The following is a 17,422-nucleotide window of genomic DNA, read 5'->3' on the forward strand; positions in this document are numbered from 1 at the left end:
TTCCTTTTTTAATAGTCCTGAGGGCCTGTCGAAAATGGTTCGCTCGAGCTGTTGCGTTCATGTTCTGCAGCATGCAGCCTTTCAGAGGTGGCGTCGTCCAGACGCATATGATATTTCCAACTGGCTTCGTACAAATGGCAAGCCGACGAGAAAATGTCGCAAAAACCGTGTTTCCGTCAGAATCAGAATAAGGGACCTAACTGCAGTCCGGGCGAATTCCAGCTGAAGTTCAGACGAACTTTGTCCGAGCGAATTGCAGTTCAACTGGGCTGCGCTGGAATTCCAAATTACGAGTGGCATTTTTAATGTTCCACTGAATGTCAAGAAGAGTTGTGGCACGTTGCAACCTGTACACAGGCGCATCCATACCGTGTATTGGCATCCTAAATGGATTCGTGTTGCTAAGCAGCGGTTTAAAGGCAGCGATTTCCAGGCAACTCAGGCTAAAACACTAATTTCCTGCGCCAGAAGGAACCAGTGCGATTGGTTGCACTGCACACAGCAGTGTCTTTCAATTTGTTCAGAGCTAAACCTCTAGATGATCGTACCTTTTGGTTGCGCCAGGAAAGGCGGCGTGCGCGTCAAAGGATCCCGGCTGGTGGAAATCACTACGAAGCTAGCCCTCCACCCCGATGTCTTTCATAGCCTACGTGCAGCTTGGGGATGTTAAAATCCCACATACCATATCATGTCATGCCATACCATACCATACCATACACCATACCATACCATACACCATACCATACCATACACCATACCATACAATACCGTACCATACCACGCCATACCATAGCATGCCATACCACAACTTACCATACTATACCATACGATATCATACCAACCATGCCTTACCTTACCATATCACGACATACTTATTTCCGTGTTTTTGTTTCTTCCTGTGAACTGTTCAATTTACCGCAGTATTTAAAGTGCATAGATTTGTATAGCAGTTTTGAACACTTTCCTCGTGCCAACGTCACGTGATGAAAAAAATGCCTATTTTCGTGGCAGGTGTGCCTTTAACAGCTGCATCTGTGATTTTTTTTCTCCGCAACATTGTGTGTGCCTATTTTTGCACAAAATGCACCGCTGTGACTGCGGTCTGCAGACTCTGTCATTGACGTGGTTGTGAACTGGCGGAATGTGGGGTGCAGTACAGCTGTTAAAGGAACACTGAAGTGGAATACTAAGTCCAGCTATATTGACAGGTTAGCGTCGCGTGATAGCAAATATATCATTGTTACCGAAAACAGAGCCTTGATAAGCCACAAGACTGCGTAAAAGTGAAGCACACGTGGCGACACCACCCGTGGATTCCTGCAACTGCGCTTGGTGACGTGGTTTCTTTATTGGCCACGATTGGTTCATCGCTTTCCCGTACAGCACTGTTTAAGCACCGTCGAAGAACGGAGTGCTTCGAACTCAGTTCTCGAGCAACATTTTTTTTTTTATTATGTGTATGTGTAATTTTGCTAAAATTGTCCGTTCTGTTACGTTTCGTATGAACGTTTTTTCAGGATTTTAATTCTTAAATATCATTTTCCTATGTGCACACTGATGCTTGACTTCGGTTTCTGACGCCGCTCTCCGTTCACCCTGCGTGACTGTATCGGTTGCAGTGACAATGCCTGGTGCGCCTTCAGCTAGCGGTATCGTAGCGACCTCTTCCTTTGGCAAGGGGCAATACGAGGCGCGCGCGATTCAAAATGTAGCACTCTTCTCGACTTCGCTTTTCCTTTTTTTTTCCCCCTCTGTGAATGTGCTGTAATTTTTTGTTAGTGGCATTTCTTTCTCTTCGCCGTGCACAGCCGTGACTACCAAGCCTCTACAGCGCCGCGCATAGTCTCGCTGCCAATGAAGACGTAAAAGTATCTACAAGTCTTGAGGTCTTTTCGATGTGGCTGCACTCGCTGCACTAGTTCCGTGAAGTTCACTGGCGGTGCAGCGAGCGTGCAGTGTCAGTTCAGGGAGTTCATGTGGAGCTTGGCACTGGCTGCTTCCAAGACGAATGGTCGAGTGCAGGCCTGGTCGTCTTCTAGCCTTGGCGTCGCCACCAAATTACAGGCAGCTGCGTGCCGCCGATATCAACGGCCGCCAAAATCCCGAACCACGTGAAAAATTTTCCAGCAGCAAATCGCAATGAAGTGTTGCCATGAACCAGCCCCAGGAAATAGTCGTTTTGCTGAGAAAAAAAAAACGTTGCAATCATACACGCAGATGGTTTACGAATGTGTGCTGAAATATTTCCCATGAGACTCAATTTGACCCCTTATGTTTACAATGCTGATGCCATGAACAGTTGCACGTCTCCTCCTTTCAAGAAAGAACTGTCATTTCATTACGACTGCGGTTATGCTTTCTCCGATCTACTCACGGGCGCCGCCGTATTGCTGCACTACAGCTGCAATTCCAAGAGTGCAATCCACACAAGAACTCGTGCTGCACTAGGCTGGCACTTTTGCAAAACGAAGACGGGAGTGCAGCGGGCAGGCGCTGCACCGGCAAAACGAATGCATAGAGGTGCTGCACTCCTTGAACTGGTGCAGCGAGTGCAGCCAAATCGAAGACATCATTGAGCGGCCTGGAAAGCTTCAGTTATATATGTACTGTCGTGGTCAAAAGTTTACGGGTGCTTACGGGAAAAAAAATGTATTGTAGCTCTGCCTCGTGACCGAGATGAGTGGTGTCGCTACCAGTGGATAGAGCATGTAAGCATGTGCGTCCCATCGTACCTTGACAGATTTCAGGCGACTGCTTTATGGGACCTCGCCGAGGTGCATTTTTTTCCTGATACTCGCGTTCCCTGAAGTTTGAATCGCAGTAGTAGCATTCTTTCTGCGCGCCAGTGAAATTCGACACTTGAAACAAAAGGGACAAACACAGTAACAGTAAGAATGATGAATAAACAGTAGGAATTATGCACAACCAACATAGCTCCAGTTGTAGCATTAGTCACGATTGTCCGTTGTTCTTCTAAGCTGAACCAAGCAAATTTTAAAAGAATTGTTCTTTTTTTTTTAGAGGTTGTGGAAAATAACAGTGTGGACAGACGAAATACGAAGCATAGAATAGGCGCCACAAGCATTTGTGGTGTCCGTTCTGTGCTTCCTTTCGTCTGTCCACGCTGTTATTTTCCACACTGTCTTACCAACTAGCTCAGTTGTGTGCTGTACTTCAGTTCTTTTCTGGGGATGTGCGTCTCTCATAGCCGGCAGTGTCGTCCTTGGCACGTAAGCATCCATTAATCAGCATACGCTTACAAAGAAGGACAAAAGATAAGGCTCTGTGGTCATCTTTCTCTCCGAATGCGAATTTCCCGTTTTCAGCCCGTTGTTAAGCAAGCATCAACTAGTGCAGCAACTACGTCTTGCATAGCTGAAGAGGAGTGTATTTAGCGTACTGTGTAGTGCACTGTGTACTCTACTATGTTTTTTGATGCACAAGAAGGTATTCAGGAAGGTATTAAATTATCAGGACATGTCGGCGCGACACAGCTGTCTTTTTGGGAAATATTCTTCTTTAAAATTAAGACTTCCTCCTAATCCAACGGGTAGTTTTAATGAATGAAAAGTGCGGTTCATGGTTTGCACAATCAGCCGTGCCGCGGAACCTTAGTATGCCCTTGCCGGTTCGTGCCTGGGTTTCCTTCGCCGTATTGCACGCCGGGCGTGCTGAGCAACATGCGCGTAGGAACGAAGAGTAGGTCGGCTGTATCTGAAGTCAAGTGGAAGTGTCGAACGTTAGTAATCGTTGCTTTGTACAGATATATTGCTTTGTACAGACATTGCAGTCAAAGCTGTAAATGAAGAAAGCACCTGCAGGTAGTTTTACAAAGTTCCACTTGCAATGAACACTTTTCGAAAGTCTTCAAGCTGGCTTTCCCGCGTTGTATATTGATCAAGAAATGGCGACGCGTGCCAACAGTCTGGTGACGACAAAGTGCCCAGAGTACTTGCCAACGCTTGGCAGCAGCGCGTGTTGTGGCCACGGAATCTAAGTCTTAAAACACATGGACTGGATCTGTGTTGTTTACATTTAAAATTACCTGTTTTGCCATTACTTAATCACGCAGCACTGAGAGGCTGGCTTAACATTTTTGAAAAGTGTTCATTGAAGTCGGAATCTATCGCGTTTGTCTCAGCTTACAGTACGAGTTTTTTTTTTTTTTTTCTTACCGTACGAATTACGCAGCAGTTGGAGACTGTCCCCTTAAATTTTGACTACGGCTAGGGTCGCTTTGCCGAGTACTTGGCCTAAGCCTGAAATAATTTCGTGTTACTTCAGGCACGTATGCTTTTATTGGGACAATCTTCAAAGGAAAGCTTTGGCGACTGATGCTGTTTGTTAAACGGCCAGTAACCTGTCACCTTGAAATACTACCATATGTATGGTATGGGATTCCTTTCTTTTCATAAGCTTTCCAGCTTGTTATTGCATGTGTTGAAATTGTGTTATTGGTGTTTTTGACACGTTTTACTTCAAAAAAGTACAGTTTGCGTGAAGTAAATGTTTATGCTTAGTGTGACCCCACACCCTGCGATGTCACTGAACATCACGGTTCACAATAATGACGTTTTCCTTCAAGCATGCTTGCACGCCAAGGTATGGCGAATTACTGCCACTGCCATGCCGCGAACTTGAGTTGCGGGAAAATGTAAGCTTTGTGGTGAACAGGACGAGGGACTTCTCAGAAATGTTACGTTAAAATAAAAGTAACACCAAGCAGTGTGTACTGTAGAGTCTTTGCCAAAGATATACAGGCCACCAAGCTGAGCTTCTCGGTCATGTAGTGTGGCTCATTTTGCATCGCCAGCACCCTAAATCGCTCGTGTGGTGTGCGATGTCAGTGCACGTCAAAGATCCCCAGGTGGTCAAAATTTCTCCAGAGCCCTCCACTACGGCCCCTCTTTCGCTCTCCCTCCTTTCGCTCTCTATCCTCAATCCCTTACCTCACGGCGGGGTTAAGGTGTCCACCGAAAATGAGACAGTTACTGCGTCTTTCCTTTCCTCAAAACCAATTTTCAGTTTCAGTGTTTCTAAATCTTCCTTTCTAACGTTTATGGAGCTCAGAACTTCATTTGAGCAGCAAAAACATTCAACTATAGATACGTTTGATAAAAATATGCAGATCTTTGAAGAAAGTAGTACTCTGAGTTTGGTTTATTGGTTTTTTCGGGTTTAACGTCCCAAAGCAACTCAGGCTATGCGGGACACCGTAGTGGAGGGCTCCGGAAATTTCCACCACCTGGGGTTCTTTAGCGTGCACTGACATCGCACAGCACACGGGCCTCTAGAATTTCGCCTTCATCGAAATTCGGCCGCCGCGGCCGGGATCAGCAGCAGTCTTTCGGGTCAGCAGCCGAGCGCCGTAACCACTGAGCCACCGCGGCGGGAATAGTACTTTGAGTATGTGCGTGCTTGGGGGACAACGCGCGCTTTGCTGCAATCCCCTAAAAGGGACTCGAAGATGCAGCTCGTAGATTTACGTTTGTTTAAAATAACGCACATGTTGCGCTTCTTTGCCGCATAGAAAAAAACATCGCACATCGCATTTTAACGCGGCAGCGTTAAAGGCCCGGTTCCCCAGAAAATTTGGCGTCGGCGTTGTCGGCACCGGCGTTGTGATAGAAAAATCACGGGCATAGCTCTGGCAGGCGGTCCCCACAGAGCAACCTAGGAGGCAGGTGGGCCACCTAGGTCACGTGACCTTGCGGCGTCATCACAACCTGCCCACCGGATGGTGAACAAACTGCGCACCGTGGCAGGTGGCTCTTAAGTTAATGATTGGTCGCTTGGGAAGAACAACCTCGGCCGCTCAAGGCACACCGCTGGGAGCACCAGCCATCGCAGAGCAGTGGCCCATCGCTTAACCGCTGCACCACTGCGCCAGTAGGGGTACGAGGACTCCCAGGGATCTATGAATGTGAAGTTGAGAATGACCTCCTGCATATATGGGACTTAGACCATTACGCTATCGCGCCATACCCTTAAGGCGGAACTTAAGTGTTCCCTTCAATTTTTTAATTGTACCCTGATGGCTGTGTATGTCATTAATTAATAAGGTTATCTATTGTTTTAAATTCCAAGGTACGGTATGTTTGTACTACTCACCTACACTTACTGAATGAGCGGCTCTGATAGAGGTGTAACGTAACGCGGATAGTAATGTAGTTCGCCGCTACGTGAGCAGTGCACTGTGCTGTGTCGCTGACAAACCGATGTGAATCGCGTTGCAACCAGTCTTGGCAAAGTTGCACTTTTTCAGGATTAAGAAGGCTTGGCCAGATATGGTTGTTTTATTTTGATTTTGTCTTCAAGAATTGTATGACGTCGTCTGTAACAAAGCCCTGAGTTGGACCCCATCCTTTATTGACGGCTGGCAGCACGTAGTCCCGCCGCGGTCAGAGATGTTTGCATATTGCATTGGTTGCCGTGAAGCCGTTGTTAGGAATTGATTGGCAACGAAGCCCCCAAGCCTGCAGGGGCCCTTGTCCGGCCGACAGTCCGCGGCAGCGATTGGTCGCCGGAAATTCTCATCGAACTGAGTGCGCTTTGCATTTCTGGCTGCGCGCCGTGCGTACAAGAATCGTCCGTGAGTCAGAGCTCGCGCGCCTCCTGCCTCGTGCGAGCATCTCCGGCGTGTTTGTGACCGGTGAACTGGGATGAAAATGCGCTTGCCTTCCCCCGACCGGCGGGCCGAAAACAAATGTGGACGGCGGGCCGGCAAACATTCAGAGCTGGCAGCAGAGAACCAAATTGAAGTGTGGGGACGCGCCACCAGGCAGCCTGCGTGCGTGATGCTTGCGGGACGATTGCGTTGCCATGGCGACCGCAAGGTGGTTGCCGTGACAACCAATTCTCCGCATCTCCTTTCCGTACTGCTCCTGCCTGCAGGAAACATTTCAAAGAGGGCCAGATGAAAGATCCTTCTTTTGTTGATTCCTTTCTGTTTTTTTTTTCTTTTACCGCGCTACGCGGAAAGCGCTTCGGTGACCTTTTATTCCGGCGTATGCACGCACGCACGCGCTGCTCGCAGCAGCCCTTTCTTGCTTATTCTCTTTCCAAACAGAATGCTACACGCTGTGGTTAGCGGGTGGTTTTGTGTGTTCGTTTTTAATTCAGTAGGACAAGTGCGAGTTATAGTCGCTCTGTGGTTTCTGCCGGCTAGTCTGATGACCAGTGCTTCCTCCCGATGCCCACACTGTAGTTTGCTTTGAAATATTAACCTCAAAACGAACGCCACAAATGTTAGATGTTTCCCTACAGAGAGTCAAAAGGAAAAGTTCACAGTTCTATTCGTCGAAAGTTTCCGTTTTCATTAGCAATGCATTAATCTCTGGAAGTAACGGACGTCGGACGCACACAATCGCGCATTTAATATCTGCGCTGCCAGCTATGCACCGTTCTCTGGCATCCCAAGCTACTGCTGTCGTATACTCTGCGGAAGGCGGTGCGACGAAGCTATAGTAGTGAACGTGGCATATATTTAGTAACTGCGGTGGAAAGCCAGTGCGCTCCTTCTTCACAAAGCCTTTCTGCACTCTGCTGCACTACCTCTTCGTGTTTAGTAATCATGCATGCACACGGCTCCAGATGCCACGAAGTAGCTCTGGGCCGCGCCAGTAATATAAAGAATCCCTTGAGTCGTCAGACCAGTTGCTGCTAGCACCGTGTAAGCGTATCAACAATAACTGATAGCGTCAACCTTGTGGTTTGGTAGGGCTTTCTGATTCAGAAATGAGGAAGTGGGTGGGGAGAGGGGCTCAGCTGGCGTACGGTAAGGAGCGAAAAGAGCGAGTTGAAACTGAACGTGATGGATGACGGGGTGCGGCCTTGTATCCCTGTGCCGTGATATTGTTGTCCCAGAAAGCCGACTGCTGCCATGCCGAAAAAGGCAGGAAGAAGCGGCGAGACACAGGCAAGGCTTACTTTAAGGGACCATGAAACGCTATACTTTCTTTGTTTCCGGGGTATTCCTCTCCATCCCGGCATTTCTAGCGTGCTCTAAGTACAGCGCCAGTACTTGCGCGACGCAGAACTCGCGCTCATGCATGACCAAGTCGTGCGCGTGCAATGGTCGCGATGCTTAGCCAATCGTGGGGGGTCATGAGTAAAGTGCAGGAGCGCTTATTTCTCATGTTCTTGGAGATGCGCTTGATAATCGGCTCTCCTCCTCTCTGCATAAAGGGACCTAACCATGGCGGTGTTCTATATGCCTTGATGGAATACGGGCGAATCTGATCAAATAGTGTAGAAAAAGAAAAGGAGGAAGATAGGGATTTCAAGACCTCTTTAAGACCATGCGGGTCCTATGCTAGTAGTCTCTTTAAATTTGCCAGTGTTGCTGCGCTCTTGTGACTATTGCTGCGGGGAGACTCGGTAGCGGTTCCGAACCACAAAAACAGGCCCCGCCCCACTTGCCGACTTTGCGACCACAACAAGGCGGCATGCTTCTAAGTATATCCATTCTTGCCATTTTCTGAGGATTCCTTGCGCCTCGCAGGTTCCTGGGGCGTGGCTCCATGTTCGTCTTCTCGACGCGCCAGTTCCTGCGCCTCCTGCGGCTAGACGCCGAGTCTGCCGCCGTCCCGCTGTTCAGCTCGCTGCTGGACGTGGGTGCGGGTGACGGCAACGTGACGGCAGCCATAGCGCCCCTCTTCTGCCAGGTGGACGTCACCGAGAAGTCGCCGGCCATGCGCCGCACCCTAAGCCGCCGTGGCTTCCGGGTGCTCGACGCCGCCACGCTCAGGCCGGCCGGCGTGGACGACGACGGGGAGCCGCAGCTGTACGACGTGGTCTGCTGCCTGAACGTATTGGACCGATGCGACACGCCGCTGGCGCTGCTGCGCATGCTCAAGGCTCGGCTCACGAGTCCCGCGGGCAGGCTGGTGCTGGCGGTCGTGCTGCCGCTGTCGCAGTACGTGGAGACGGGCAAACGCGGCACCAAGCCGCTCGAGGTGCTCCGAGTGCGTGGCTCAACTCTGGAGCAGCAGGTCGAGTCGCTGTACAGAGACGTCATGGTGCCCGCCGGTTTCATCTTGGAATCCTGGACCCGACTTCCTTACCTCTGCGAGGGCGACCTCGAGCAGGCCTACTACTGGCTGGACGACATAGTTATGGTGCTGAGAGCTGCCGACGCCCACGGCGACGACCCGTCCTGACGCCGTCCTTCCTTCTAGAAACAACACCTTTCTCAGAAATTGACATTTTTGTGCAATACAGGACACGTGTACTTTAGTGCTGCTTTTGCAGCAACTGTGTTTTGATGTCAACTGTTTTTATTTTTGTCTGTTTTTTTCCTTGCGAGCTGACAGCAGCAGTGCGCACCGAAGAGAAGAAAAAATAGTGGTACGTCCGCATATTTTTACTTGCCAAAGGTACACCGACGCTGCGAGGTAAGCATGGGGGGACGTTACGGATTCATTTATTTTACCTAGGGCACTGCAACATGCACGTGAATCTGGGCGCACCGGCACCATTGTTTTTGTTAACTATGTTCGTACGGGCTTCTTCTCTATTCCATTTGTTTTTTGTGAGAGAGAGAGAGAGTTTGAGAGGAATACTTCACGAGTTATTCGAGGGCGTTTTTGCTGCCGTCGTTAACAGCGCTGCGAGGCATAGCGCCCGCGACTTCGTTCGTTGCACGAGAACGCCATAGCCGCCTAGCCATTGTGGCGGGCACCACCGCGCCTCGCACCGTTTTTCGCCGTTGAGCACTATGCGTTAGGAGAGCTTTTGTTAAGCTGGTGGCATAGTTTTACATATTATGCTCACTGTACATATATGCTAGCCACTACAAAAAAAAGCTAGCAAGGTCGTAGTTGTGTTACTAATTAACTTGACTTTATAGTATTTATCAATTGCTTAGCTCACATGCTGTAGTACGCTCACAAAAATTATACGTAATTCAATGACGGGATCGTTGCTTCCAGCCAATATAAAAATCAAGCCGGTGTTTGTCGCTTCTGTCAGAGTAAGTAAGACATGTTTTTGAAATGCATCATGAGTTCTTATGAATTAGTTACATTTTTCAAGCAGAGCTTCTATGCAGCACTTTGTCATGATCGTCTTCGCTAATTGTTGTCGCTTTGAGAATTGTAGACAGACCATAAACTTGAGCGGAAGACCACGGACGCTTTCCGATGGCCTCCTCGGTCTCCATCGCGTCACTGGGTCAGTCGCAACAACAAACCTAGTTTAAACGGGTTGAAATTGGTTTTCGCCGGAAGTGGCGATGCCGACGGACACGCACTGCGGAAAACCGCCTCGCTGCGTTGTACAGAACGAAAAAAAAAACAAAAAAAAAACGAAATGGTGCCGCCGTGATATAGGGCTTCGAAAGGAGACTAGCATCTTCCCGAATGCAGGCGGAAAGCTTGGGGTGACCGTTCATAATCAACAACACTCGATTGTGAGTCGATTGTGACTTTTACTTTTATACCTTATCGTATTGTCTGAAAAAAGACAGCTCAAATAGTTCAACGCACATATATACTAGTGTAGTTTTCAGCCCTCTGTAGAAAAAAAAAATAGCTTGTGTATTGCCCGAAAGAGCAGTTGCTTCCTCATCGGTAGCATCTGAATCCTCGAAGCGCCGACGACGCCCCAGAGCGGTATCTATGGCACGTTGCGCTGTACGTTTTGTCTAGGCGTCTAGGCCTAGTGTTGCCAGTTACGTTACTAAAACCAGGCTCAATTGTCAGACTGACTGTGGACTGCATCTATGCTAGAAGTTTCGGCGCTGGAGGGGTGGTCACAGCTGCAGGCTTCAGAAAGCAGTCGACGTAAAAAGTGTCAAATACCAGTGCAGTGTTGACAGGGGTTCTCAAATGGTTCTTGCTATACACCATGGTTTCCTCTTTCACGACGCAGAAGTCCCAAATTCGACTAGTTCACGAAACTTCAGTCGACGTATTGGCTCCACGCTACGTTTTTGCAGCCTTTTCGCCATTACAGCTAGGAATTTGATGCACAGGGGCAAAATATTTAAATAATCCGGCTTGTCATATTCCCAGCTGCCTTTGTATTAGAATACATTCGTTATAGAAAAACGATGGCTCAACTCCTGTACAGTGAATAAACTTTGCAAGCAGTCCCTACTTGTGACGTCGGCTTCATTGCATGACACTATGACAAAAAAAAAAAATCTCCCTCTCAATGATCGAGAGTAGACGTAAGCATGAAATGCTTTGCAGTGCCGCCGTAACACATTCTCGACGCTCAGCTTCGTTGCAGGGCAGTGTCTCGTCTCGGCCAAATATTACCATCCGTTTGCAGCGCCGCTCAGGCGGCAGAGTGAATGCCCTCACTCTTTACAACGGGTTCTGCACCGCACCGAAGGAGGGCGTTATGGCTCCACACGAGACCGCGGGCGCGCTGATTGTGCAACGCGCGCTGCGCGCTCGGGCTCCAGGACACTGCAGAGCGTAAACTTTTTCGCGCATCCCGCTGGATTCATACACCACATGCAGTGGAAGAGTGTTGTTTACGCATGCGCTGCTCCGGCGGCAGCGCAGCAAGTAGGTATCAGGGGACAGACGGGAAGGTTCGCCAAAGTTCGTTTAGGTTCGATTCCGTGTTCTCCCTTCGGTTCGCCCCCCATTCGGCGCCGTGTTCTCTTTCCGTTATGGTTTATGGTTTATAAGGGTTCAACGTGATGCCGTAGTGAAGGGCTCCGGAAATTTCGACCACCTAGGGTTCTTTAACGTGCACTGACATCGCACAGTACACGAGCCTCTAGAATTCCGCCTCCACCGAAATTGCACCTAATTTCGGTGGAGGCGGAATTCTAGAGGCTCGTGTACTGTGCGATGTCAGTGCACGTTAAAGAACCCCAGGTGGTCGAAATTTCCGGAGCCCTTCACTACGGCGTCCCTCATAGCCTGGCGCCAAGGTCTCCCTCGGCGCGCCGACAACGGGAGCTACCAGCACTTCACGTTTAAAAAAAAACTTTTCAGATACAAACGCGAAATGCTGCGGGCTACTGCTGCAGAAACACATTCCCATAAACCGACAAACTCCACGGTGATAGCATGAATCCACCTGCCTAGGCGGTCATGTATGCAATGTGCGCCTTTAAAGAGAGGGCTGGTCTCTATTGTTATCGAGGTGAACTCTGCAGTGCGGACGCAAAAGTGACTGAAAATGCGGTGTTGAAGCCCTAGAATGCATTCCTGCATTAATAAACGAAAAGTACTGTGTAGGTTGCGGTGTGCAGCCTGCGGGCAACACTTGTCTAAAAGTCAAAATTGTGAGCTTTGCAGACATTGGGTGCGAAATATAGAGCATTTTCGGGTTGGTTTGGTTTATAGGTGTTCAACGTCCCAAAGCTACGCAGGTTATGAGGGACGTTGTAGTGAAGGGCTCCGGAAATTTCGACCGCCTGGGGTTCTTTAACAAGCACTGACATCGCACAGCACACGGACCTCTAGAATTTCACCTCCATCGAAATTCGGCCGACGCGGCCGGGACCGAACCCGCGTCTTTCGGGTAAGCAACCGAGCGTCATCACCACTGAGCCACCGCGGCGGCTACTGCATTATCATTTTGAAAACCGCCCAATACGTATATCATGAAATGTCCAACGCGATTCTATGTACAGGAATGTGGGCTTTAACACCGTGTGCGGTCTCTATACCATCTGTGGACAATCTAGGAAAAAAATTTTTTTTTTCAGACAAAATTGAGTCCTGCGAACTGCACACTGGGTGCAAATTGTATGGCAGAAGTTACGGTACATTTAAATGTGCACAAATGTGTCTGAAATATTTACGGCAGCAACCTCTGGTACGCTTAGTCTGGTGGTTTTGACCTGCTCAGTGACCTTTCCGCCAGATACCTGCAGTTTCAAAATGTACGCGGATTATCAGACCGCCCGCGGAATCGAACTTTGTCCCTGTCCTCGGCATCCGCATCTTGATGGAGGCGAAATGCAAAAACGTCCATACGCTGTACTCCAGGTGGAATCCGGAGACCTCCACAATGACGTCCCTCGAAGCTTAAGTACAGTCGCAACGGAAAAAGATCAGCACAGTGACGTGACACCGCAGCGCCAGATAGCAAAGCTTGGCGCTGCGGTTACGAGCACGCCGATAACAAAAGTGCCAAGGGGTGTTCGCGAAGCAGGGCGCTGCGCCAGCATCACTGTGCGATTTTCGTCACTCCGGTGACGTCATTGTGCCAATCTTTTTTCGTCGCCACTGTACAGTTGTGGGACCTTCCATGAACCTTGTATAGACCCTTTCGGATTCCACATTCTTTTTTTTTTTAAATACGGATTTGGATCTTCTAGCTTCCCCCACTGCGAAAAAGCACACCGAACGTGTGTGGCTTCTCCGACGCCTTTGTTTATAATTTATTTTGTCCACGGTCTTACGCAGCCCGGAGACGTGTAGCGCGAAGCTCAGAATAAATTGGCGGCTTCATCGCAGCCAGAACATGCCGACATTACGAACGCACAAGTATTGAATGTTCCGTCAAGCACAAGGAGGGTGATCTTTATCGCACACAGTCTCCGACGGTATAGGGCACACACGGCACATCAGGGGTTGTGGAGCCTCGTGCTGCTACCCGGCGCTGCAGCGGTGCACACTGTCACCGAGTTTTGGAATTGAGCCTGCTCTTATTGACATTGTTCTGTGTGATGTTTCTTGATCTCGCGAGGTTACATACGGAACGCTGTCGCAACTACAGGCTACAGCCATTAGGCGAACACGTGGGCAGCGTCAGACGACATGAACGCTCACAATTGGCTGTTTACTTGCAAGCAATGCGATTACGTAACGCTTTCCATTTTAAAAGATCAGGGTTCGGAAAATTAAGGGCTAGCTGCTTGCGCAATAAATTCGTTAGGCTAGGGTAATACACTCATACAAGGTTGGTCAAAAGTTCCCAGGCACAGGCTCCGCTTTTCAGCTGCAGATCTTGTCACATATGATGGCAGTAAAGCTAGCAAGGCTTACAGAGGTGAGGATGATGCTTCTGCTATCCTCCATAGAGATCTTTGGCTACGGGGGTGCCGTAACTGTTCGACTATAGTGCTCGAAAGCAGACCCTGTGGCCTGGGAACTTTTGACCGACCCGGTACGTCACGCATTATCATGACCTTGCTGGCGCTGTTGCTATTTGTTTTGACGGGTAAAGTATAACGCACGTTTCCAAACGTTTTGGTTTGTCGCAATAAGTTTCATCCCGTTTATGTCTTTTGCCTCATATAGCGTCGTTTGTCTTGCAGCTTTATTGGGCCGAACAACTTGGTGTCGCAGGAAACTGGCTCTCGTAAGCCAGTGATGCGCAAAGTGCGCGGCAAGGGAACGAGTAAGACGACACCACAGCTCTTCTGTGCTCGCTTGAACGATTGTTTATGCAGCGGCTAGTCTACCCGATATCGCACGATCACTGGTCATGGGAATCCAGTAAAGCACACCCATTCTGCAAGGTATACATACTGTTGAACGCGTTTCGTGGGGCACCTACAATACGTGGAACCTCTAATCTGGCTTAGCAGCATCACATACAAGTTCACACTGCCACATCTGCTTCTCCGCGCTTACCAAGAAGCTCTGGTTACAAATGTATGAGCTATCCCCGATTCCCATCGCCGGGCTAGGTGTTTTACCATAACGCTTTCATCATTTTAGTATCAAGTATCAAACACATAGCAGGCAGGCCCAAACAGAAAAATAATCTTCGGGCATTTTGCCGTAAGCGAAGCTGCGAAACTGTCAGTTCCAACTTGGTGTCGAGCTGCGGTCGCCTGTAGCACGATTAAATGCAAGTATGACGATTAGACTGTAGGCGGCTGCTATCACCCAGAGCCGTATATTCCCTGCGCGGTCCGGCTGTGGCATCGCCGCACATCACATCAGATGTAGAAGTCGCGCAGCTGCTGTCGTGCTCTGCGCGTTAGGGTTTGCAACGCGGGTCTCGTCTGAGCCTTGGCAACTCCCAATATACATGGAGTTCGTGGCTCGTGCGTATCGACAGGAACGATCATCCGCTACACCTGCCAGTGCTATAGGTGGAATTGAGGATCGCAGTGTCTGCATATGAGTGTTCCGCAGAACGTTGCCCAGTTCTTTGGTGAGGGATGCTGAGAAGACCGCTGCTCCGACTGCAGCAGTCATATCCCCAGGTCACCAGGAGGAAAGGAAGCCGTATAAGAAGAGTATGGGAGTAACTTTTACAGGACCACCTATCTAAAGGACACCCGCTGCGGTGGCCCGGTGGCGCTCGGCTGCTGAGCCCAAGGACGCGGAATGAAATCTCGGCGGCAGCGGCCGCATTTCGAGAGAGGCAAAATGCAAAAACGCCTATATGCTGTGCGATTTCAGTGCGCGTTAAAGAACCCCAGGCGGTCTAAATCACTGGTACGGAGTACTCCACTATTACGGCGTCTCTCATACACCATGTGGAGATTTGGGACTTTAGACCGCACATACCGTACCATATATACTATACCACTATCCTCATTGAGCCCGACTACGTTCGGGGACTGAGCCTTGCGATCTGACAGAACTGCAATGCCACAATCACCTTGGGATTCGAGTAATGAATTGGCACACCGTGTAGATCGAGCCATGATCAGGCGCACCCTCCAGCCAGTCCCTTCAAGTTTCCTCTACATAGACTCCACAAGGTAGCCGTCGGTGTCCCCGTCAGCTGCGACCGGCCAATGGACGCCGTGTTGAAGGATTGTGCTCGAAGTCATCCATTGTGAGGTCTGTGTGCGACCGCGGTAATAAAATTACCTGCGTGAAAGTACGTTCATCTCGGGAAAGCATCGAGTGTATTTCAATCATGAGACAAAAATGGTTTCGTTCTTTTCACCGCTGTTTATCACCTTGAAAACATGACCACAACTAATTTTGTCATTTCTGTAAGGATTTATAGTTTGGCATCACTTCAATCGAATGCCTACTTTCGCGAGCACATTTAGAAGGGATTTGGGCCTACTGCGCTGAGGAGACGCGACGCCGCCGCGTCTCGACCGGCCGGGGCTGTTTCTAACTACTTTAGTATTTTTGCGTAAAATGTAGCCACTTTGGCACATATATGTAAATTTTTATGCTGATTTCAGAACTGCATTTTATTTCAAGCTAGCTGTTGGAGTTATTGAGTAATTACAATTATCACCCCCGTAAAGTCATCCCCGGGGCTTTAAATATTGAAGAAGAAAGTGCACAAGCTTTTTTGACAGAATGTTCACAAAGTCCCATTCTGTGCAATAAAACTATTAGTTCTTTTATAAAGGCCCTGTACTTATGGAAATGAAAGTTCCAGCAATCAATCCAGCAATAAAAACTCCAGCAATCATATGTACATGGAAACGTTTCTCAGAAAAATAACCTTCAAAAACTATTGCACGAGTACATATAAAATTAGATAGCTTTATTGCACTGCTCAACGTCTCAGGATTCATGCGCAGCAAGCAGACGCATTCTATACTTTTGTTCGACTTGTTGGCTTGCGTGCAGTGTTTTACTGCACCAGAAAGAGGGTGGTTGCTCCTGCAACGTTAATCTTAAACGTTAGATGTTAATCTTGGTACGGACATAGCCGTTCTGGCTCCAGTGGATAGTTATTAAACCGCCGGTTCGCGGCCTGTTTACAGGAGGTATTCAGATGCCTCGATTGTGAACAGTTTGGGATAAGAGTTAATGGAGAATACCTAATTAATCTGCAATTCGCTGATGACATTGCCTTGCTTAAGTCATTCAGGGGATGAAACATGATCAATGACTTAGACAGGAATAGCAGAAGGGTGGATCCAAAAATTAATATGCAGAAGACCAAAGTAATGTTCAACAGTCCTGGAAGGGAACAGCAGTTTACACTTCTAGCAAGGCGCTGGAAGTGGCAAGGGAATACGTCTCCTTAGGGCAGGACTGCAGATATGGAGCACGAGAGTCAAATAACTAGAAGAATAAGAATGGGGTGGAGCGCATTTGGCAGGTTATCTCGGATCATGAATCGCAGTTTGCCCATATCCCTCAAGAGAAAAGTATACAACATCTGCGTAGTCATAGGGAGTGCTCTAACACTGCACCTAGTTATTCTCCTATAGTCCGCTGCGTCGCTCGTTGAGGAATGCGTATGCAACTTACTTGTGAGCCATTTTGCAGTACATGCCCTTCTGAAACGGACATTACCGAGAAAAACGCTAACCAGAAGTTTTTGAAGGAGCTCGTATACCATCCGGTTCAAAGGACTCCTCATGCTGTGCAGATATCAGTGGGGGTGGAATTGCTGAAATCAGATCGCGCAAGCGAAAGTTATTCCACTTCAAATATTGAAAACTCCAAGATAAGAGAGAATCTCATTTCACTCGCCCGGTGACGAATATTGGGCCCCACAAATCAGAAACACGCCTTGCACGCATGCAGCGAAAGCTTGTATGCATTTTTTGACTTGGCAGGGCAGC

At 48.8% G+C, this 17,422-nt stretch overlaps 1 protein-coding gene across 2 annotated transcripts in view; it reads left to right on the forward strand.

Annotated features, from left to right (window-relative positions):
* Positions 1–11,099, forward strand: part of LOC149350841 (protein-L-histidine N-pros-methyltransferase) — a 206,117-nt gene extending 195,018 nt beyond the window's left edge. For both annotated transcript variants that reach the window (XM_089580019.1, XM_089580018.1), the window contains one exon: positions 8,504–11,099. In XM_089580019.1, the coding sequence (XP_089436145.1) occupies positions 8,504–9,161 (658 nt within the window). In that variant the 3' untranslated portion in view covers positions 9,162–11,099. The remainder of the gene's footprint in view (positions 1–8,503) is intronic.
* Positions 11,100–17,422: the final 6,323 nt, after the last annotated feature.

Source organism: Amblyomma mixtum, chromosome 3, assembly GCF_055824585.1.
Source record: "Amblyomma mixtum isolate Tamu chromosome 3, ASM5582458v1, whole genome shotgun sequence".
NCBI classification, from domain to species: domain Eukaryota; kingdom Metazoa; phylum Arthropoda; class Arachnida; order Ixodida; family Ixodidae; genus Amblyomma; species Amblyomma mixtum.